Source organism: Melampsora larici-populina, assembly GCF_000204055.1.
Source record: "Melampsora larici-populina 98AG31 unplaced genomic scaffold MELLAscaffold_26, whole genome shotgun sequence".
NCBI lineage: Eukaryota > Fungi > Basidiomycota > Pucciniomycetes > Pucciniales > Melampsoraceae > Melampsora > Melampsora laricis-populina.
In genome coordinates, this window is record NW_006768790.1 from 742,845 (window position 1) to 766,376 (window position 23,532).

Consider the following 23,532-nt stretch of genomic DNA (forward strand, 5'->3'; position numbering starts at 1 on the left):
ATTCTTCACTCAATTTCTGAGGTCGTGTTTAACTTCTGAGTCTGACTACTTAATCCTATTTAAACCAATCCAGTTCAAATTCATATCTTCAAACTCTACTAAAATACTGAGGTTAGGTTCAAACCCCCTGAGTCAATTCACCCTACATATCAATTCTTTCACCGCCTCACCCCCTAAAAATTCTCTTGCGACCCGGAATTCGGAAATTCAATAAAGTCCGGAACCGCATAATCTGATCAAAAAGGAAGCTCTTCAAAGACTCATCTCCATAAAAGTCAACCTGAACTTACACGAGATTTCTGATCTTGCCTTTTTCGAAAGTCTACGCTGAAAAGTTTAGTAAGAGTTACAAGGAATTGTCGCTCTAAAATCCATATCATTTCCTTCTTAAGATGTTCATCATACATGCTCTAGAAATCCAGTTTAGGTAATCCTCACTCCTCCCTTTCAACTTTAATATACTCAACAAATACTCAGTTACACCAAGACTGAACCAATGGAAAACCAATTCAACAAAGACCTTGGCAATTTACTCGACTTTTACCTAACTTAACACAAGTCCCAAACTCGCAGGGGCTTTCTTACCTTCGCGAGCTCGGTGCCCTGGAGAGGGACTTGGGACTTATCAGCTACTTTTGGTGTACCAGCAGGGACCCGAAAAGGCCCTGCTCTTCTACAGCCTGGTATCTTCTGTAGTTGATACATTATAGATTCTCTGAGGAGAGCAAAATCTTCAGAACATTTAGACAAACAACTTCGGTTTTTGAACGAAGTTCACTGCTCAATTATTAATCCTATTGCAAGAGAAGTAATTTAGGTCCTTTTTAAATTTCGTTTCCAAAATCCAGTCACCAAACCACAAATCTCAAAATCTTTCTCTCTTTCTTGAGAAAACTCAGAGCGAGATTTGTCAAATCTGAATAGACAGATCTGATGAGAATGGGCACAGGTAGCTCCAGTTCAAATGGGCAAGGGGTTTGATTGAGAGGAAGTGAAAGCTTTTGTGGTTTGAAAAAACCTCCAAGCCAAACTTGAATTTTGAACCCCCTGCTGGCTCACCAGGGAAGCCCAATAAGTCATAAGTCCCTCTCCAGTCAGGTGGTGGGCGCGGATTTGGCAGAGAGGGGCGTGCCCAGGTGCAGAGTTCCATTGTTTGGGACGCGCCCAAATAGCAAGGGGCGTGTGGGCGCGCCTTTGAAGCAAAAAACCATTAAAAACATGAAAAATCTTCACAGAAACAGCAATCAAGGCTGTGATGAAGCTCAAACACAAATGGGGATGTGAGAAAAGCTGTTTCAAGTCAGTATGACCACACTTTCAAGATAAGAATCACTGAAAGTTTTTGTTCCAGAACTAGTTTAAGCGTCTCCCAACTCAGATGAGCTCATCTGTAGGGCTTTCTCCGCCTTGAAAGTTAAAAGGACCAGAATTACAATTTCATAGGCTTCCTCTAGCCCAAGATTAGGCCCAAGAAGACCTCCTACGCTTCAGACCATCCAAGTCTTGCGTATGGGCGCGCCACCCCCGGTTTTGAGAAATATATGACGCGCCAAACGCACCGCGCCCACCACCTGACTCTCCAGACACCCGAGCTCGCAAGGAAAAGTGTCTGGGCCACAGAGGGACTTAGTTAAGTTAGGACTTTTACCCTGTGTTGCGGTCAGACTATAGATGAAGATTTTCTTGAATGAAAAGAAATAAAACCTATGAAATATCACATCACATTTTGGGCATGTGCATAAGTAAACTCACTACTGGAATTTATAAAGTTTACTCAAATGAAATCAAATAACATTTTGGGGAAAATTCCTAGGCTGAACACCTAGGGATAATAAACTTCTTCTGACAACAAACACCCTACGGGGTGGTAGCGGAACTACATTGCAAAAAAGCCACAACAATAACAAAGAAAAAATGCCATGATAACAATAGAAGATAAGATGATGCAACATAATAATAGTGAATAAAAAATAATTAAATTTGCCTTCTGGAACATAACAACAAAGAAACCAAAAAAATGATCCTCAATTTAAAATGTTCACTTGGCAAGAACATATCAATAAAATAACTAAAAATAATGGATAAAAGAAAACCCTTAAAAATTGTAAGAACAGTATGTAAAATAAACAAAATCATAATAAATAACTTTCAAACTAACACAAATTTGTAAAGACAATACTAGGGAACAAAAAGGGTGGAAGGGACACAAAATTGAGTAAACATTGAATGTGGTAAAGCAGAACTTGGAATTTTCAAAACAGTAAATACAATGAGAATAATTTAGATGAGTGGTAAACAGCTGATGTCTTCATCACTGTAAACCAAAATATAAAGGAAGATATCCAAAATCAGTACAGTTATATGGCAATAGAAGTCCAAATTGTTACATATTTCCTTCTGTTGATCACAAGTAACCAACCACAAATCTTTTGTATAATAATCCAGTGCATGTCATAAAATAGGGCCCAGGAAAGCTCCTATCACAGGGCCCAAAATTGAAGCTCACATAAAGGTAAGCATAGTAGACTTTCCCAAATTCTCCCAAAAAAGATTCCATTTCTTTCAGATTCCATCAATTGACAATCTTGGTAATGTTCAGGTGATCAGCCTGTTTTGCTCCAATTTGGCTTAACAACATTTCCATCTTGGATGAGCATTCTTTGAGCCCAGATGAGTAATCAGAATCAGCTCACAAGTCATTGTGCACTATGGGCCAGCTGTCCCTCAGGTTTCTTTGCTAAGGAATTAATGAAGCCTGAGGAAGGCCTAGTTTACCCACTCAGTTTGTGTTGATCATGTGATTAGCTGACAAGTAGGGAGAAAACTGGAAAGAAGATAGATAGAAATTGAAAGGAAATTAGTAACTACATTGGAGAAACTTCTGAGATTCCTTTGCTCACCCCTATGCAGTCATCAATATTTGCCCCTGTGTATTGAGCCATCCGATGCGCAGTAGATAAAGTCTACTGTGTAATACCTCCACACCAGCAAAACAAAATGTTGATTGTTCAAAAATCACCGCCCCAATGACAAAATCTTAGATTAATAACTAGACAGGTATAATCAGAAGAAGCAATTTAATCAATATGTATGTCCTTGGGATCATCCAAGCCATTGGTCAATTTTTTACCAGTAGGCTGTCAACATTTGTGCCTGGGCTTAGGCTAGGTACTTAAGTCTCTTAAGGTATGGGCTTAATACACCTAAGGTACGTACTTAATATTCAAAGGTACCAGTTGGGCTATACGTTGGTCCCAGGTATGCTCCTGTAGTGCAGCAATTATAAGCTCAGCTGGAAGTGGTCAACACATTGAGTACCAACTGAACCACCAAGTTATGTGGTTCACCAGTGGAGAACCACTACATGACCCTTGTAAATCTGATTTTTTTTTTCGATCCAAACCAAAAGAATTCATAAAATGCCTGACAATTGGGCCCAGTGCCACTTGTGGTCAGGTGTAGCACAGAGTTAACTTGACCTACTGGATATTCCAACATTTTGAGCCCACAACTCTGGTCAGGTCCCCAAAAAATTCCTGATTCTGATATTTTACAACAGAAACCTTCCAGAAACCATATTTCTCAAAAAAAAAAACCAAATCCAAGATCTTAATCTAATAACCGGCCCCTTGCAGGCACAAGCAGAGAGATGGATATTGGATTATCAGACATGTCAGCCACTGCCAGCTCTCAGAAGAATGAATAAGCATGATTCCTTAATGTGTTAAAACCCCTTTATGTTTGTATACAAACAAGTGTGGAATTGAATAAAAATCTCAATTTGTTACAGGAGGTGATTTGGTAAAGAACATGATTTAACAAAGAACATAGTGTCATAAAGAATGTGATTTAATGCCAAGTGTAATCAATTAGGGATACAAAGTTAAAACTGGGATTTTTTTCCCAGTTTCCCAGTTTGCGTTTTTGGCGGTATTTGGGAAACTGGGAAACTGGAAAAAAACTCCCAGTCCTGACTTTGTATCCCCTAAATAAAAAAACAAATCACAGAGCAAGAAAAGATCCAAACCCTGTTATCCACATCATCCTTGTTCACATATGAAGCAATGGAAAATGTTTCAAGTTTCATGTTTTTATATGACAGTCAAAACATTCAAGTACGTAAGGTCTCTTTTATGATATTGAAATTATTAAGTAATGGGATGTTGAAACTTGAGTAAAAAGGATTCATTTTTGATTTGGTATTTACTTACATACTCACTTGTTGAAAAAAGTCAATTTGAATAAACATCATAAAACTATTCCAAATAAGTATGCATCAAATCAGAATAAGATATAGGAATCATAAACTTGAGTTTTTTTTTCAGAAATTGATTTTTTTTTTCAAAAATCATAAATATCCAAACCCCATCCCCCCTGAAAACCCAAAAACCAAAATCCCATTGCACAAACCTTGAATAAAAAATTCCAAATAACCAAGAAAAATCATCCAATTCATCTTCATGAAAATATGACATTCAAAACAAACCCTTCCAGAAGTTTACCAATTTCTTACCTCCATCAACCCAAAAGAGAAAATACCCTCTTCAATTTTTAAAGAAAATCCCTTCTTCATTTTTAAAGAAAAAATCCCTTTTCAAAGAAAAAATCCACTTTTTGAAGGGAAAAAATCAAATTAAATTACAATAAAACCAGAACCCCATAAAAACTTCATAACTCAAGTCTCAAACCCAAAAAGAAATTCAATTTATTCTTACATTTCTGATGATGATGATGATGATGATGATGATGACAATCAAAATTCCACCTTAACAAATCAATCCAAAAAACACTACCTTTTGTTTAAGATCCATTCATCAAGACCAAAAACCATCAAGACCAAAAACCATCAAAACCAAAAACCAAAAAATTATAATCCCTATATAAATCCATCAAGTTTGTTTTGCAAAAAAAACCCAAAAAACCAATTCATTGATTAAATAAATATAAGAGATCCAAAATTAAACCCTCATTTTACTTTTCTTAAAATAATATAAACCATCAATTAACCATCAGGGAAAAAAAATCGAATTAAAAAAAAAAGTTTTATAAGTCAACAAAAGATAAAGAAAAACTACATGAGCTAGATTGAGTGAGAATAAAAAAAAAATCAAAATCAAATAAAAAAAAGATAAAAAACTAATACTATTTTATTTATAAAAAATCTCAATTTATGAAAATCCCAAAAGAGAAGAAAAATGAAAAAATAAATACCAAAGTTTTACCAAGAATACCAAACAAACAAATCACAAACCGAATCACAAAAAAAAAATCCAAAATCCAAACCCCGCAAACCCCCAAACCCCCAAACGATGTGTTCATTTCTCCACACAACACTACACTACACCAATTCCTCCAATCTATTCTTTTCAATGTTCGTTTCCATCCAATAAAATCTTGTTTTTTCTCTTCGGAGGGGGATTAGTTTCAAAACGAATCTAAAGACATCACATCAGTTAACCATTCATCTCCTACACTATTCCTAAAAGCTTTCAAAAAGACTTCTTTTTCTTTCCCATCGATTTGCCAATTATTCGAATGATTAGAATGATTCGACGAATTCAGATTATTATTATTAGAATTAGAATTAGAATTAGAAGTCGATGGGTTCGATGACGTTAAATTAAATCCACCAAACCCATCAGTAGCTCCCCAAACTGCTGCCCAATTAGCCGCTTCAATCAATCTGATCTGTTGATCTTCTTCATTCAATTCATTCAACCCCAATGCTCCTCCTTCTCCTTCGACTTCTACCACTCGATTCTTTTCTTTCAAATCCGATTCCAAACTCCTACTCGTGCTTTCCTTAGGTAACGAAGCTGAAATCAATTCAGGTGAGATCCCTGTGATCCGATCATACTCATCATTTCCTTCTTCTCCATTCCCCCCACGATGATGGTGATGATGATTAAGATTCAAATTAGAATGTGATTCATTCATAGGTGGTAAGAATCCTTGTTTGGCCATCTCATAATTCCCTTGTTTCAATACATCTCTTAATTCTTCATTCGTTAAACTTGATAAATAAGCTTGATGATCAAATGAAGTTGTGTCTGATTCAAAACAATGTAATCCATTAGGATTTGAAGCTGGATGAGGTTTGATCGGATTCTCAGTATTATGATGTGATGAAGCTTGAATGAGTTGTGGGTTAGGTAGATGTGAAGTTGAAGTACTAGCCATCGGAAGATCAGATCTAGGGTGATTGTCAGTTGTGATTGGATTCAATGTACTTTGTGATCTGAATGGATTACATGATGCATTCAGATTAGTTGGATTAGGTAAAACTTGGATTTCTTGCATAGTAGTGTCGGGTGTTAATGGTCCATATAACTCGGCAGTAGGTTCAAAAGAAGGTAACCAATCTACTTTAGAAGGATCTCCTACAAATGCTAATGGACTTGGTATCTGCTCATCTGTCATCGGTTTTTCGATACCTCCAAACAGAACAGGCAAACTATAAAAAACCATCAAAAATCATATCAGTATAACCGAAAGAAGAACACAAATGATCGAATTCTTACCTAGCAGCTGGAACATCTATATCACCAAGCGTAAGATTACCGATCGCAGTTTCATTTGAGAGTTCAATCTCATGTTGATGAAGTCTATTTTGTAAATCATCATCTTCATCCATCACCGTCGAAGCACCAGAAGATCTAGACTTTTGTTCTTCAGCTAATTTATCCATAAACTCTTTCGTAGGTGGTTTTCTAGCTTGTACAATCGCTCCTCCTTTAATCCAAACAATCGGGGCTCGATGGTTTTTGTTTTTCCTTTTCACTGATCTATAAAGAGATTCAGAAGAAAGATCTTGTCGATGATTGTTATTATTATTAGAACGCCATCGATTTGAAATTGATAATCTTCTTTGTGAATGTGATGAGGAGAGTGAAAGTTTAAAGGTAGTAGGATCCAGAACCGTATTATTCCCAGGATGAAAATCACGTGAAAGTTCAGATGAAATCGAAATCGAATCTGTATCACTCTCTTCATTCGTATCTGTATCACTACAACTACTTTCACTAACCGAATCACCCGTTTTACAATCAATAGGTGTGGTAGCATCTAATCGTTTCCTCTTCTTCTTTCTGGCTGGTGGTAATGGAGGAAAAACAGGTAAAGGTGCCCAATGTTGTAATCTTTCTTGTTCGATATCATCATCAAATCCAGTATGTCGTATGGCTGCTGCTTCTCTTCTACAAACCACTGGTGTTTTCTTTTCGACTGCTGGTCTAGATTCTTTCTTTTGTCGAATCAATTCTTGTTTTTCCTTCTTCTTCGTTAAAGCTTGTTCTCTTTCTTCCGGTGTGAGTCCATAGAATCCTTTAGTTGAACCACCTAAACCTCTACGACACTGTTCCTTCTCACCACGTCTTCTTCTACACGAAGCACATGGACATAGATTACGACACTTTACACATAACATCGTCCCACCTGGCACAAACTTGAATATAGGCGGTCGAAGTTCCGGATGATCGTCATAGACTTCCCTTGTCATCAAACACGTGATACAAACTCGAACAACACAATTAGGATCTTGTGATTGATCGCAGATCATCTTGGGTCGCGTAGTCTTCACTCGACACTGATGACAGGTAGAAGATTCGTATTGACCAAAATCGTCAGGTTCACATGCTGGTATGATATTAGGAATCCTATAAACTGGTTTTGAAGGTCCAGCAGTAGGTGAAGGATCATGAGGATCGTTTCCTAATTTAGGAGATTTCTCAACGGCTGCTTTCGGTCGTTTTGGTTTAGGTTGTTTTTTAGGTGGTTCATCTTCAGAGTCTTGTTCATCTAGATGATGGTTGGAATTCGAATGATTCGGTTTTTCGTTCTGCCTAGAATTAGAAGTAAGATATGTAACATCTTCATCACTCGTGCCAGAAAGTGTTGGCCTTCTTGCTGAACTAGTTGAAGCTGCTGTTGGTTCACCTGATGGAAGTTGTCCAGGTGAATCTTGTCGATTTGATCTACTGGTTGTGTGATGGTCGTGATGAAGTTCGACACTCTCATCATCCTGGTCTTGGATTCCATTTTCCTAAGTCATGAAATGAGGTTTCAGATTAAGCCTACGTTGAGCATACAATGATCACTAACCATCTTTGTAGGTATGTTTTGACGGGAGCTTCTACTACGATCGGGTCGTGGTGATCGAGGTTTAGTCTGAAGTGAACAAAAGATCCAGAAATAAGTTGAGCTGATTCACAAGTTTTCAAGTCGAACACGTACTTTTTCATCATCGATTTGTGGATCAAAATTAGATCCATCCGAGTCTTGTGAAGGTCTTCTTCTTTTCTCTTGATGAGATCTTTTCTGTAAAGTACGATCAGATTGAGGTATTGTTTCAAGTGTAGTAGTAGATTGAGTTTTTGAAAGTCTAGGTTTATTAGATTCAAGAGTTTGAGATTTCTGTCGTTTGATTTTCTTTTTGGATGTCTCTTGTTTTGGATTAGCTTGAGTTTGATCCCAATCTTCTGGCCAATCATAAAAATCTTTAGGAATCGCTGGTTCTTCGTCTGATCCAATGATAAAAGTGGATAGTTGAGAAGATTGATAACTTTTTGGATTACGACGAGATCTAGGTTGATCTTCATCATCTTGAGGATATGATTGATTCTCCAATGAAGTGCTTGTTCGTGGCTTTCCATCTGAATTCCTTTTTGAAATAGAATCATGATGATTGGAAGATAGACGATGATGAGAAAGACGTTTAGATGAAGATGGGATAGGTGATAGATTGGCCGAAGCCACGTGATCAGGTTTTGGAAAGTGAAGTGACATTGAAGGTTTTCTAGTAGATAAACTTGATGATGGTAGATCAGGATGATGAAGATCAGTTTCAAGAATCTCAGTAGAACCAAATGGTTTGAAAGGTGGAGAGAAACGTCTGATGAGGTTTCTAATCACCAAAGGGTTTTCAAGAGCGTAAGTTGAAGATGAAGATGGATGATGTAGATTTGAAGAATGATGATCTGAACGTAAATCTGATGGCTGAGATGCCGGAAATCTGGATGGCAATAACTGATTGAGCATTGAGCTATTGATAGACGAATGATTTGAACCTGAATGAGGTTTAGAAGATGATCTTGATTGTTCAGAGGTTATGATATCACCTTTGAAGATAATAGATGAATCTAAACGCATACAATCCAAAGAAATCATCAATTTGAGTGATCATGGAAGAGAGAATTGAGAATGATGACTAACCTAATGAAACAGGATCAGAACATTGATGAATTGAAGGATCTGATTGAGATGGTTGAATTGAAGTTTTTTGATAAGAGTTGATAGTATTTGAAAAGATTGGTATGTAGACTCCAAGAAAGCTATATGAATGTGTTGGTGAGATTGAAGTATTTGATTGATCTGTAGACATTCCAAAGGTTCAATCTTAATAGTCCATTTATATTAATCAAACAGGAGATTGATGGATTGATTGGATTGATTGGATTGGTTGATTGGTTGGTTGATTGGTTGGGTTGGATTGTAGTAAAGGGATGGATGATGGTAAAGAAGAAGATAAAGAGATTGAGAATGACTTACCAGAAAATGAAGGATGAAGTGGTTGTTGATGGGTTGATTGATTGTGATTTTAAAAATTCAAACAGTTTAAACTCGATTTGAATTTAAACAAGATTACTCAGTCTTGAGTATCACTACATACACATTCACACATGTAATCACATACTCATAACCATACTCACCCAACCTCAGACTGCTTCAGTCATCAACCAACCAAATTCAACTCTCAACATCATTCCTATTAAATTCATCACGAACCTTTTCAATCTCAAAATCAACTAAATTCATTGGATCATTGTCAAATCATTCATGGGTTATAAACAAGTTGAGTTGGTAATATAATCTGTCTGATGGATCAAAAAATCAAAGGGTATAAAGCTTTCAAAAGTAACAAAAAACTCAATCAAATCAAACCAAATTGATCATTCCAAAAAGTTATTTAAAATAAAAATAGAATGTATGATGACTTTTTTTTACATTTTCAATTTGATCAAAAAGTAAATGGATAACCAATTGAAAAAGTTTACTCTTCTTCTTCTCCAAACCGTTTTCCATTTGACCATTCATTCATATACTTATTGACTTTAGTATAAACTTCATCTTTACTAAAGATCTTACCAAACGCATCTACAAAGTTTCCATTAGGAGCCATAAGATAAAAGAATCTAAACTCCCAAACCAACCCACCAATTCCAAAAAAAAAAGTGAGCATCAAACACCGGATCACTTGGAAAAAAGAAATGAACTTACATTGAATGATCTACCAAGTAATCATCTGTTGGTTTTAAATTAGGTGGAGTTGAAAAATAAACTCGATACACTTTACACATCTTTTTGATCGATTCATAGGACCCTGTTAAACCAATCATAGACGAATGAAAGTCTTTCAAGTATTGAATGATCGCTTCTGGTGTGTCTCGATTTGGATCTACTGATACAAAGATCGGTTGGATTGGTACCTTGAATTGATCTTGATCTATATTTTTCAAATCATTCAAATTCGTTAAGTCTTTTTTTCTTTTGGGAGGTTTGGGAGACGGAGTTGGATTTACTTATTCGGTTCACAACATCACACATCTTATCTAATTCTTCTGGACAAATATCAGGACAATTTGTGAACCCAAACTAAACCAAATCCCAAAACCCCCCAAAAAAAAGAAAACGATTAATTAGAAAAGACAAGATCAACAAGAAAAAAAAAGTTGAACGAAAAAAAAAAACGCTTACATAAATCAAACTAAATTTTCCTAATAAATCATCTTGATTAAACCTTTGACCGTTCCCAACATTAAGTAACTCAAATGGACCTCCAACCTTAACTTTTCCAATCGATTTTTGTTTGGTTTCTTCAGCTTTTCTTTCTTCTACTTTGATTTTTTCATTTTTAAAATAAATTAGTAAACCTAATCCTGTTAAAATAAATAAACTTAATGAGATGATGTTTTTGTCTAATTTCTTTTTGGGGGTTGGGTCCGTTTGGTTTGGTGTTGGTGTGGACAGGTTGGGTTTGGTTTGGGATGAAGTGGTGAGGGTTTTTTGGAAGATCTTGTTGGGATTTGTACTTGAACTTGATGAGATTCTATATCTGAAAAACTGAATAAGATTTAATAATTTGACTTTTTGTGTAAAGTGTAATTATAAATCGTTTTAGGATCAGAAGACTTACTTGATTTGATTGAGAAAGATTGATCGATCGGTTTGGGTTGGTAAGTCTTGATGATAAACTTGAGATGTGGTGGTTTCGATTGAGTGCGGAGTGAAATGGTTTGATGGTTCGTTGGATGTTCATCTTCTTCAGTCTTTCTTTTGGTTACTTCAAGTTAAGTTCAACTTTCTTTTACCGATTTCTACGGAAGCCGTGACGTGAAGTGACCGCCACGGTTTTTTCAAAACTTCGGTTTTCGGTTTTTGGTTTTCAGATTTCAGATTTTCGACTTTTCAGTCTTTTTTGAATTTCTGATCTCCTACGGAAGCCCAAACTTATTCAATCGCCTCAAAGATCAAGTTTGTTTCGACTCATTGGAAGACCCGATCGAACATCTCGAACACTATTGACGCCATCAATCACCACCTCAGCTGAAAGGCTTCCTTCAAATCTATAGCCCGTTGGCTTTCATATCTCAAACTCATCCACAACCTCCACAGATGAGTTCAGTTTCCATTCTCTTTTAGACCAAATGAGAAACTGAACCATAGCTTTGATCTTCATATTGATTGTAAAAGATGGGAGGTGCATTTTCACTTCTTAAGCACCTTCGGTATGTCTGTTGACTTAAACGTTCATTGGCAAAAAAAGCATAGGATGAGTCGTCATCACTCGAGAATGCTTTATTCTCTAGCCTCGTGTATACTACGATCTATGTAACCAAGTTGTGAATTTGTCATTTAATAGTGATCAACACATACTCTTTGAGCTCTTCATCTTGACAATAAGGACCATGAGACTATTGATCTTCACCAAGAAGATCAGAAAGAAGTATTTCCAGAAAGGAGTATTTGGAACCATACTGACACAAACCATTCAAGCAAACATAGGACGAGCTTGTTAGTTGCAGACCCTTAACAAGATACACCGACTCAAGATTAATGACATTGCAATAAACATGAAAACAGGCGATTGAGAAAGGCAAAAAAGCGAGGTAAAACAGGGTAAAACTTTCATATAATCTATCATCAAGCTAATATACATGATTAGTCTCAATCTTGTAGGTTCAAACTTTGGAACCGAATAGCCTCGAGAGGAAGAAAAGCAACATTTTTCACCGCGTAAAAAATCAATTCAATAATCTCACCGTTGAACGTAAACAACCCGATCAATTCTGAGTTTACTCACACCGCCTAACCAGCTGGACACGTTCCCACTGATATGAATAGTTTTTGTGTAGACTTGATCACCAACGGAGCTGATGAGATTGAACATTTACCAGGATGTCATCATCATGGACTTGTTGCTCTTGAAAAAGAAGCAATTCGCCATTGTCTTTGAATTGAATAGAAATGTGGTCATCGTCATAGACTTCTCACAAATGTGCAAGGCAAGGGGCACTTTTAGACTACAAAAATGACAGTGTCTTTGCTAAGGGCAACGTAGTGTAGTCTTATTAATGCAGGGGCTTGAGGCAAATGCATGTTTGGAAATCAAAAAGACTGAAAAGTCGAAAATCTGAAAACTGAAAACCGAAAACTGAAAACCGAAGTTTTGAAAAAACTGTGGCGGTCACTTCACGTCACGGCTTCCGTAGATTTCTCTTCGCAGCTATCAAATCAGGTGCACTCAAACCGCATACAGCCCGCACCACACGCGCCATTTCACAAACTTGGTAATCTGGATGAAACTTGACTTTCTTGATACAAGTCCCATGTAGAGCATGGTAGTCTGCCATATTTGTAGAACTCTGACTTGCTTTTATGTTTGATGAAGATCAGTTCTTGTCTATGAAGACTTCAGTGTTCCACAAAGACTTGTTTGACATGCTGGGTTCGAATTGACATTGCGTAATTCTTGTGTGTACAACTGTGTGGAAGTGATCTCAACCAAGATTGGGATAAAGGTACTCTCAAAGTTTTGTGAGTCAATGATTTACTCTCTGCTACTCTCTGCATCTCGCCAAATTACATAGGTTGAGCCTCGTGGTACGGAGAATTGATAAGAAAGAAGTATATACAAACATAAGAATACAATGAAACACAGGAGAAAAATGACGATGGCCATAGAATTAGAAATATTGTAGAGTTGCTACAGCGTCAGGTTTTTGAGATTGTTCAATTAGCTACATAGTTATTAACAAAATGTTTTGTGCTTGATCCAATTAACTAGATTGAAATTTCTATAATATTTTCAATTTTATTTTTCTCTAAATACTATCAAACTTGATGAGTCAGAAGAGATTTGTTAACAAAACAAGATCAGAAGCTGCTTGAAACGCTACATGAAGCGATCATGAGCCAGTAAACGTTTGAAAAAAATTCTCTAGATCATAATAGATAGGGTTATCTAACCTGCTTTACAGATCACCATGAGATAACTTACTCTAATTACCGGGCCATTCATTACATTCCATATCCCTACGACCAAGAAACGCATTGTGTGGAACTTTACGTCCAGAGCTATCTCTTATTGAAGTTTTTTCCCCAATACAATCAGTATCACGCTGACCTAAATTCAGAAGGTGAGTCAAGTGAATCGGATCAATTGTCAATAAGGAAGAAACACTTGAAAAAAGAAGATCAATCATCTTCTCAAACTCACATCTGAATCTACAATAAGTTTTTTGACCATGTGAATCCGAAAAATGTGTATACCAACCCATATCATGACATGCACCGTCTGTACTAGAGATCCTTTGACTTGCAAGAGTCATTTCAGTGGCTTTTGCTTGACAGAAATTCGGGGCTGCAATTCCTCCGTTCGGGTCACGATAAACTGTTCCGTCGTACATACAAACTTCACAAGTCTTGGTCGAAGCGAGAGTGGCGAGGAATGTGAAGAAGATGGTAAGGTAGATCATCAAGAATTGATAAATTGGTGACATCGTAAAGATAAAAAAAGGATTTGGAAAGTGGTTGTTCAAGTTAGTCAATTTTTTAGATGGTGCAATGTGTTGAAGGCGAGGAACAGGCTCGAACATATATGTATAGGACAAAGTGTTGGGTATGTACATACGAAAAGATGTTCTCCACGGGTTCTGAACCCTGAGGGGTAAACTGAATGGAATCTCTCGTGGCGGCGGCTAGGCGTTTTTCTTTTTTGGTTTGAGAAATGCCTCTTCTTTTGCGTGTGATTCAACTCAAGAACGTTTCAAAAGGATGACGAACCTATCTACTTCTCTAAGCTTAGCACTTACCTGTAGTTGGCTTAAAGTTTCTTTGTTTACTTTGATGAAAAAGACAAGTTTATAGTTTTTGGGAAGATAGTCAAGGGCCAAACTGACTAGAGCGAGATCTTTCACAACAAGCTCCAAAATGAGATCAAGAGATTACTCTGATTACTCCGTGGTATAAGACGTATGACAGGTTTCTTGGATGTTGATGCAGTGCCAGTGTTGTGCAAAAACTGATTTGTTCACATGTGCTTTTGATTTGGAATGCGGCAATTCCTATTATAGTACCCTCAGAGTTTTTAGATGAGGAAGAGTTACTATTTTCGTCTGCACTATTAGGATCCAATTAGGGAAACTGAAGAAGAGGAGAAAACTGGATACAAAATGAAGACAAGGTAGTAAGAAAAGAGGGCAAAACAAGTAACAACAGTGACTGCACACAAGACAGCTTCAGTGGTAAAAAAACCTTCATCTGTGACCTTCGTTTTGGGACAAAGGTGATTGTGAACAGTTTTATTGTGCTACTATGGACCATGATAACTTGATCTTCCGCATCCATATTCTTGTTTACTTCTTGAGGAGATCTGATCAGACATGATGAGAAACACAAGTAGAACGACTTGAAAGGAGTAACCAGCTTGATCCCCAGCAATTTACAAAATCCTATAGTGAGCCTTCATCATCCAGTCGGAGTTTAGAAAGGTCTACAGATCACAAGTAGGAATTAGCCAACCTATTTTACAGATCACCATGAGAATGCTTTTCAAATAACCCACTCTAATTAGCGGGCCATTCATTACAAGCCATATCCCTACGCCCAAGAAACGCAGGGTGCTCTATTTCTTGTCCGTCTTTATCTGGTATTTGACGACTTGCCGGGATACAATCAGTTGAACGCTCACCTAGAAAGTGGGTAGAAAGTATAAAACGTTCGTCAACAGGAAAGAAGTAAAATCGGAAAATTAGATCACAATTCAAATTAGAACTCACATTGGATTCGACAAAATGTTTTTTGACCGTATTTATCTTTGACTTGTGTATTCCAATTCAGGTAGGTACACAGTGCTCCTCTAGGTTCTGTTTGTTCGTTCATTTTCGTCATTATATACGCTCTTTCTCTGCAGAATTTGGGGGCTGCAATTGCTCCGTGATAATCACGATAAATTGTTCCATCGTACATACAAACTTCACAACGGTCAGCCGAGCCGAGAGAGGTGAGGAATGCGAAGAAGATGGTAAGGTTGATCATCAAGAACTTCGAAATTGGTGACATGATGTGAAAGGATTGTTGACGAACGTATTGTGAGTGAATTTGTTAGCGGATGAGGAAAAGAGATGAAGCAGGAGGGGGAATAGTTCGAAGATACATAACAAAAAGTGTTGGTTACAAAAGAAAAGACCCCCGCCACGGGTTCTGAACTCTGAACCCTCCGGAATATCTCCTGTGAGTAACGATCCCGGCGCATCCAGAACGTCGTTTCAGAAAAGCCATCGTCCACGTTGAGCTCAGGAAGGTGCCACGATCACGTTCACGGTTACGAAAAAAAAGGTGACAAAAATGGGTCCGAAGCTCAGCTGGAAAAATAAGAGACTACTACAAGATTACCTGAAAAGAAACGACTGTCAACATGAGTGGAGATTCAGGCTTAAGACTCTTGTGTCTTGTGGTCATTTATTTATAAGCGTTTTGGAAAGAAGATCCGTGATGGGAAGGAACGTACATATGTATATCTTTCAAGCATTCAAATTTCACACATCAACAGTTACACAGCAGTTTTCTTATCGATTGTTGTTTTTGTTTCCAATGAGTTGAATTCATCTGTGATTCGAGGATGAAATCAAGCTTATAATTTTTGAAAAATATTTGTGGGTTATTTGACAAGAATTTTGTCCAACAAGCAATCAAAGACAAGACAAGATATGATCTACTTGGAAAGAGTTTTCTCAGCATGCAACAAAAAAACACCTAGGTATGTTTTTCGTAAGCTTGATGGTGTGATCAAGATCAGTACGGAATTCTTGTCTAAGGTACCTTCAAAGTTTTAAACGTGAAAGAGTTATACTCTGCATCTCACCCATTGGGTCTACACAAGGCGAAACAAAGAACAAGGGAGAGTTATATAGATACAAAGATGAAAAGTAGTACAAAGAAAGATAGAGAAATACACGAGAAAGAAAATAATTGGCAGATAGTAGAGTCTCAGCATAGTCAAACTCTCTATTTAGAATGAACAATTAGCCATAAAGTTGATATTATTAGTGAAACGTTTTGTGCGTAGTTCAATTGACGACATTGAAATTTCTCCAAAGACATCCTATCAAGCTTTGAGCGCGCTCATCATCCAGGGAACGTTTTGGGAAAGCTCTATAGATCACAAGTAGGATTAGCAAGCCTCTTTCACATTTCGCCCTACGTAAACATGATCAAATCACTTACTCTATTTTGCGGGCCATTCATTACACTGCATGTCCATACGCCCAAGGAACGCGAGGTGGTCTACCATGTTTCCGTCTTTATCTTTTATGCGACTTTTTGTCCCGATACAATGAGTTGGACGCTCACCTAACAAGTGCGGAAGGGTAAAAGGTTTGTTAGGAGAAAAAGATAGATTTAAGTTTGCTTCACGATTTCAATTAGAAACTCACATTTGATTCGACAAAACGTTTTTTGACCGTATTGATCTTTAACATTTGTATTCCAATTCATGTAGGTGCACATCGCTTTATTAGTATTTTGATTTATTATACTCATCTCAGTCGCTTTTTGATCGCAGAATTTGGGGGCTGCAATTTCTCCGCGCCAGTCACGATAAATCGTTCCGTCGTACATACAAACTTGACAAATTTCAGCCCAGACGAGAGTGGTGAGGAATGCGAATAAGATAGTAAGATTGATAATCCAGGATTTCGAAATTGATGACATGATGAAAAAAAGTGGGAGGAAAATTATTGGTAGTTAATGCGCTGAAAGATGGGGCAAAGGGGCAAAGGGAAGACACAAGTCTGAAGATATATAAGAGGTGTTGGGGATCAAAAACTGATCGCCGCTGAACCCTGAACCCTTCGGGATACGCCTGTGACTGATGTTTTAGGCATCCGAATCAAGCTGAGCCTCCGAGACCGACAGCGCAGGTGAGGTTCCCGCGGGTAGCGGCGCTTTTGTTAAGCTGCGTGCCACAATGATGTTCATGGTTATATCAAAACGAACCTGTCAGACATGGGCTCGAAGCTTAGTTTAAAAAACTAAAGACTAATAAAGCAGTCATTTAGTTGTAGCAAGGGTATATCTGTAGAATGAGTGAGGACTATCGTACCTTGTTGTCTTTTATTTATAAGCCTTTATGCAGAGGAAAAACCCGTTATATAGGATTTGGGAAGCAACAGATATATACATAGTTTGTCTCTTGTTTGTCAAGTAAACCATTCAAATCTCTGGTTGAAAAAGTAAGTTGATATGTACGCACGTAGTCTTTTTAATGAAGCAAGTCTTTCTATATCAAGGGGAGAGAGATTTCTGATCAATATTCACAGACTGAGAAGATCAAATAATTAAGCTAACAGCTCAAGGAGTCATTATATTCAAATTCATTTTTTTTAAATTGTTTCCAAAAAGCATTGAGGGTACAAGTAGCCACGTATATACAAACAGGAAAACCCTGTCAAGAAACTTGATAAAATTCGTTGGCAACACTTCTAGAATTCCTGAAATAAAAAAATCAAAGAAGTTTACACCTTGGCGCCCAAAACTTGAAATACATGGGACACTTTGAGTCTTTCAGTGAATATGACCAAAGTCCTATCAAAAGTATTTGGTAGATATAGGAGTTAGAAAAGAATCAGGGGGAGGGGGAAGACAACAAATCCAAAAAAGATGATGACCAGTAGACATAAAGAATTGCGGAGTATAGATAGTCAAGGTGTTGGCACGCATTCAATCAATCACGGCAATCATATCATGATTACGAGCCGTATTGGCGATAAAAGTTTGATGAGGATTTCTCCAGTATAATTTAGATTGGAAAAACTACACATTTCGGTAATATGAGTCCAAGCTAGAAGCTTTTGCATTAATTCCTGAAGATGACTGCTTACAAGACAAAAAGAATCAATATATTCATACATGTATATATAATCCGAACGAAAAAGGAAGAGGAAATGTGACTCACCTTCTAACGGGGTTGTGCAAAGAGCAGGTAGCGTCAATAGAACATTTAAGCCAGAGTAGTCGGAGAAGTCTCACTCTCTGCATTGATCAAAGAGGCCTTGGAATACAGCTAACCACAACCCAAAAAGGATAATGTAAGTAGAATGATTCCAGAAATCACGAGGAAAATTCGCAAGGATCACCTTGTTGGCCCTTTGCACGGATGGGAATCGAGAACCTGGTGGAATAGGTGTTGGAATCATAGAAGTACTTGCAAGGAGTACGATTTGACGTTTCCGTGAAGGTCGATAAGTGTGCTTGCTAGTAGCTGTGAGACCGGGTTGTGCGCTAGTTTTGGTGATGTTGATGGTTTTGAACTGTCGAGATGGAAATTTTCTACGTGAAGGCAGCATGGTAGGAGCTTTCTTGATGGAATTCAAGTTCTTATTTAGTCGCGTGGCTGATGATGAAGTCTGAGGTGGGGCTCCACGCCTAGGACAAGGCTGGGTGAAAGAATTGGGGGTGGGAAGTGACATGATGAAAGAATTATATGACAATTGAAAGAAGGAATATTTGTTTCAAAGGCAGAAGACTCAAAGAAGGTAAAAATGAGCGAAGAAAGCTTTTTTAACGAGTGAAATGTATCAAGTTTAAAGATGCTGATCCAAACAAGGTATCTGGCAAACAGGCTTCCTTGATCCGTACTTTTGAAGGATCTTGACGCCGGGGCTCAAGTTGACCAACGTCAAATCCTTTTATAGAACACCCATGATGACCAATATCGCGTTGAACACTTTCATTCCATGGACCCTTTGGACGATGTGGTGTAACCAGCTCATACGTTTCTTGGATCAATTTAGAACAATCCCTGAGGCGATCTATGATACTTCTGTGTTCTAAAGGTGTTTGGATCTCCTTCTTTATCTTACTTCCTCTTTGGGTCGTTGCAACATTTTCCCAAAACTTCTTTGGCTAGATTTGAGAGGGTCATGGACACATTCAAATGTGATATAGCGTCTGAAAGGGTGTTTTTTGTTTTGAACACGGCATGGGATATTTGGGGATTATGATAATTGAATGAACCCATCCATTCGATAGCATTGAAATTGAAGAAACCAATTATTCCAGGGTGATCACCAAGAGTTGAATTTAAAAAGTGTGATGGCCTTTTGATTGGGCTTATCTAACCCATCGTTGATGATTGCCCTGACCTTATGCAGTATGACGTAGGCGATGTATAAGATCTACAAAGAGATGAATCTGGGTCTTGTTTTCCTTCACTCATTCCCTTACCGATACTCAACCTTCTGCGAGTAACTTTTCTCTTCCAATGTTGATTTGAACTCCTTATAGCTGTTTACATATTGACCTTGGATAAATCTTGGCTCAGCATAACAACGCGTCCAGTGAACATAATTCGTCTTTTCTTATGATCACGATTTTACCAACAGACATACGCGCATCGATCATCTGCTTCCACCGGTAACGTCGATTGAAGTTCATTCCTCAATAGCCACGTTAATGTTAGTTGTTGGTTTGCCTGATTTCGAAGGGAATCGGTTGATTGCGATGTGAATTATTTATGTATAGGCTCTCGATCATCTTCAATTGAGCAGAGCTTTTTCAACTGACTGGCTTTACAAATTCGCAGAAATCGTGTCTTTGTAGACCAACTCCAAGACCCAATGCCTTAAAACGCGACAGCTTCTACGCTGTGATCGAAGGATGAAGGATGCGGTCGGGGATGAGAAGGAATAGCACAGGGGTCTCATGTTTGTAAGCATAGGTGCTGAAAGAAAATTGTAGAAAGAACACTCTCGAATGTTGAACCCCTTTTGCGCAGATCATCTTCAGGTGAATCTCGATTGAACAATTTTGCAAGAGTAGAACTTGCTTTTCGTGTGAAATTTGAATGTTGAGAATGAAGAAGATAGGAGAAGCTTCGTTTGTGTGACTGATTTGAACTTTGAAGTCTTGACCTATCTGGACGATATGGTCACCGCGTCGTCAAGATCGATCGGCGGTGAAGCTTACGACCGCTCGAGAATGTATTAAAGTCTCGAGCAGTTTAGCTCGATTGAAAGTTTGGCGACTTTTGAATATCAGGAGCCTCCTTCCCAGCTTTATAAGCTCCACTTCCAAACGATTAAATACATCCTCAAAGCACTTCATCAAGTTTTATCACCAATCAATTACTTACCAAGATCACCTTCACCATGGTCTCTCAGTCTTTACAAGTAGCCGAATCATGTGACGAGAAAGCTGCCCGGGCGAAATCTGATGCTGCCTCTAGCGCTCCTCTACTCACCGTCTCAGCCTTAGCTCGTCGAAGTCCGTTGATGGTGAATACTAGCTCACACCCTCAGTCTGAGGTCACCCTGGATGCCTTTACTCGCTGGCAAGATAGCTTCGAGCGAGACGATAAGGCTCAATTGGCTAGTACTTTGCTCAGCAAACAACACATACCGTCTGCTCTCCTTAGCAGAAAAGCTATCAGTGCAGATAAACAAATATTCTCCCATACGTTGACTGTACAACCGTGAGCATGAGATTCATTCTGTTGTCCGTAGAATGAGCTGAACCATTCTTTGAACATCACAGAACGCCAGTCACCAATCAAAAGGCTTCTGGACGATGCTGGCTCTTCGCGGGCTGTAACGTGGTTCGCATGGGTATTGTCAAGAAGTTTAATCTAGGTATATCAACATGTTCATTGTCCGTGCCACACCTTATTGAAAACTTTGCTCGACCTTTGATTTCAGGCGAGTTCGAACTCAGCGAGTCTTACTTGTCTTTCTGGGATCACGTCGAAAAGTCTAATTATTTTCTTGAAAACGTCATTGAGGTTGGTTCAACTTATATACTTATTTGACTTTCTATGATGTATCATTGCCATCGTTTTGATTCGAATTGCTCCCGCAGCTTGCGGAAGAGCCAATCGACGCTCGGATTATCTCTCTTCTCTGTAGCGCTCCTCTAGGTGATGGAGGTCAGTCATCGCTCTTCCTCGATCATTGTAATAATCCTGACTTGATTATACTATTTCATAGGTCAATGGGATATGGTCGTAGGACTGGTTGAGAAGTATGGCTTAGCACCCAAGTCAATCTTTGATGAATCTTACAACTCTTCCAACTCGGATGGAATCAACGATTTCCTCAATTCTAAACTGCGTGACCAAGCTATTGAACTTCGTCAAATTTATACCGATGCCAAGACCCATGCTATTGATAATCTTGGTCAAGACTCTGACTCAGCCAGCATTGCTGGAGTTCGAGCTGCTCGTCAGGCTAAGGAGACTATGGTACATATCCGATTACACTACAATCACTTCTCGTTCTCTCTTTGTCTGACTATCCCTCGATTTACAGATGTCCCAAATCTACCGCTGCCTAGCCATTGCTTTAGGCTCTCCCCCTTCCCCGACTGAGAGTTTCAAATGGGATTACCTCGACAAGTCAGGCAAGGCTCACAGCCTGGTTTCTACTCCTCTGGACTTCTACCATAAGCATTGTGCTGGATTTCAGGTATGCTTCATTTTTAGTTCTTATGCCCAGAATTTGTAACTGACGAGGATTTGATAATCTGCCCAGGCATCTGAATACATTAGCATGATCAATGACCCCAGAAATCCTTACGACCAGTCATACCTGATTGAGCGATCTGGAAATGTCTGGGGTGGTCGTCCTGTTAAGTTTCTTAACACTAGCATGTCAGTATCTCATCTTGATCCTTTGATATATTTTTGCGTGATTTGTCCTGAATATTTCTTGGTTTAGTGATGTATTGAAGAGCTTAGTGATCGACATGATCAAAGCTGACAAACCAGTCTGGTTTGGCTGTGATGTGGGCAAGATGTCAAATAATACTTACGGTATCATGGACACTGAACTATTTGGTGATTTCAAATTCTACCCCTTGCACCATTTCCTCCAATCTGTTTTTTCTTGAGATGCTAAGTCTGAACTTTTTTCCGTGCAAAACATGATAGATTATGAAGCTGCGTTTGGGACGACCCCTCGTTTATCGAAATCCGAGAGACTCCAAATGGGTGATAGCGCCCCGACTCATGCAATGGTCCGTGTTTATGTGCATCTCTATATCTTCTAGCCCAATTTTTTTCTCATGACATTCTTATCTCCTTGTAGGTAATCACTGGTGTCCACCTTGACGAACAAGGTAAACCTGTGCGATACAAAGTCGAGAATAGTTGGAGTGATACCGCTGGTGATCATGGCTACTTTGTCATGACTGATGCTTGGTTTGATGAATATGTTTATGAAGCCGTTTTACCCAAGTCTTTTATTTCGGATTCGCTCAGACAAGTCTATGACAATTCAGAGCCTAGCGTCTTACCACCATGGGGTATGTACTTTTGCTTTCATGTTTATGGAGTATCAGGTAGAAAAAGAACTGACGAGTTTGATACAAATTTTTAGATGCTATGAGTTAAGCTCGAAAGACAACCAAAGACTGTTGATTTTTACATCTGCTCAGTTTTCCCTGAACAGATTGGGATTGATATGTAGTTGTATTTGTGTTCTTGTGGTTCTATCAACTTGAAGAGTAGCGTGCTGTATATATATATTGACTGGTCTTGAACTGTAATTGTAACATGAGCGACGAGAAAGAGTCGAGATTTCTTCACTGGGTGCCTTCATCCAAAGAGAAAGAAAGTACATTATGATCATGTGTGGAAGTATGTCAAGAAGAGCTTAATAAGTTGATTTATCCCAATTTGATAAATGTCTGTTTATGATGAAGCTAGAGAATAGGATGCTCCGCTTCCCATATCACACTTTTGCATGGTCTTGGCAGAAGTTAGCCTTGAAGGGTCTTAACCTTTTGCTGGCCCGGAGGCTGAGGAGCAGTCAAGAAGAAACAGAGCAAGAAATGTGTTAAGCACCCGAGTTTTCCACTGATTAGATTTTTGGCTCTGCTATTCTTCAAGCGCTTTGATTCATCAAGACATGCAGAAAGGACCAACCCAGAATGTCAACGTCGATGGGTTTTCTTCATGGCTATTATCCAGATGAGATACTT

The 23,532-nt window shown here is 38.4% G+C and overlaps 7 protein-coding genes across 7 annotated transcripts; 1 reads left to right on the top strand and 6 right to left on the bottom strand.

The window, feature by feature from the left end:
* Nucleotides 1-5,424: 5,424 nt before the first annotated feature.
* MELLADRAFT_78215 (uncharacterized protein) lies at nt 5,425-9,379 on the bottom strand (the record flags this gene model as incomplete). Its single annotated transcript, XM_007411695.1, has 4 exons — nt 5,425-6,454; nt 6,522-8,041; nt 8,233-9,137; nt 9,211-9,379. The coding sequence occupies 4 exons, from the start codon at nt 9,377-9,379 to the stop codon at nt 5,425-5,427; spliced, it is 3,624 nt and encodes a 1,207-aa protein (XP_007411757.1).
* A 669-nt stretch (nt 9,380-10,048) lies between these two features.
* On the bottom strand, nt 10,049-10,953 carry MELLADRAFT_37143 (uncharacterized protein; the record flags this gene model as incomplete). Its single annotated transcript, XM_007411694.1, has 4 exons — nt 10,049-10,190; nt 10,276-10,501; nt 10,578-10,650; nt 10,753-10,953. Coding segments are annotated over 4 exons (642 nt in total), but the record flags the coding sequence as incomplete, so codon positions are not given.
* A 2,603-nt stretch (nt 10,954-13,556) lies between these two features.
* MELLADRAFT_107988 (uncharacterized protein) lies at nt 13,557-14,057 on the bottom strand (the record flags this gene model as incomplete). The annotated part of the gene is made up of 2 exons (XM_007411693.1): nt 13,557-13,681; nt 13,775-14,057. The coding sequence occupies 2 exons, from the start codon at nt 14,055-14,057 to the stop codon at nt 13,557-13,559; spliced, it is 408 nt and encodes a 135-aa protein (XP_007411755.1).
* Nucleotides 14,058-15,122: 1,065 nt separating this feature from the next.
* MELLADRAFT_107989 (uncharacterized protein) lies at nt 15,123-15,618 on the bottom strand (the record flags this gene model as incomplete). The annotated part of the gene is made up of 2 exons (XM_007411692.1): nt 15,123-15,247; nt 15,336-15,618. The coding sequence occupies 2 exons, from the start codon at nt 15,616-15,618 to the stop codon at nt 15,123-15,125; spliced, it is 408 nt and encodes a 135-aa protein (XP_007411754.1).
* Nucleotides 15,619-16,783: 1,165 nt separating this feature from the next.
* On the bottom strand, nt 16,784-17,268 carry MELLADRAFT_107990 (uncharacterized protein; the record flags this gene model as incomplete). Its single annotated transcript, XM_007411691.1, has 2 exons — nt 16,784-16,908; nt 16,992-17,268. The coding sequence occupies 2 exons, from the start codon at nt 17,266-17,268 to the stop codon at nt 16,784-16,786; spliced, it is 402 nt and encodes a 133-aa protein (XP_007411753.1).
* A 1,288-nt stretch (nt 17,269-18,556) lies between these two features.
* MELLADRAFT_107991 (uncharacterized protein) lies at nt 18,557-19,025 on the bottom strand (the record flags this gene model as incomplete). Its single annotated transcript, XM_007411690.1, has 2 exons — nt 18,557-18,619; nt 18,693-19,025. The coding sequence occupies 2 exons, from the start codon at nt 19,023-19,025 to the stop codon at nt 18,557-18,559; spliced, it is 396 nt and encodes a 131-aa protein (XP_007411752.1).
* Nucleotides 19,026-20,705: 1,680 nt separating this feature from the next.
* MELLADRAFT_88407 (uncharacterized protein) lies at nt 20,706-22,942 on the top strand (the record flags this gene model as incomplete). Its single annotated transcript, XM_007411639.1, has 11 exons — nt 20,706-21,028; nt 21,091-21,185; nt 21,252-21,334; nt 21,412-21,478; nt 21,540-21,793; nt 21,861-22,016; nt 22,083-22,201; nt 22,269-22,387; nt 22,481-22,566; nt 22,638-22,854; nt 22,929-22,942. 11 exons carry the CDS (start codon nt 20,706-20,708, stop codon nt 22,940-22,942), a joined length of 1,533 nt encoding a protein of 510 aa, XP_007411701.1.
* Between the last annotated feature and the right edge of the window lie 590 nt (nt 22,943-23,532).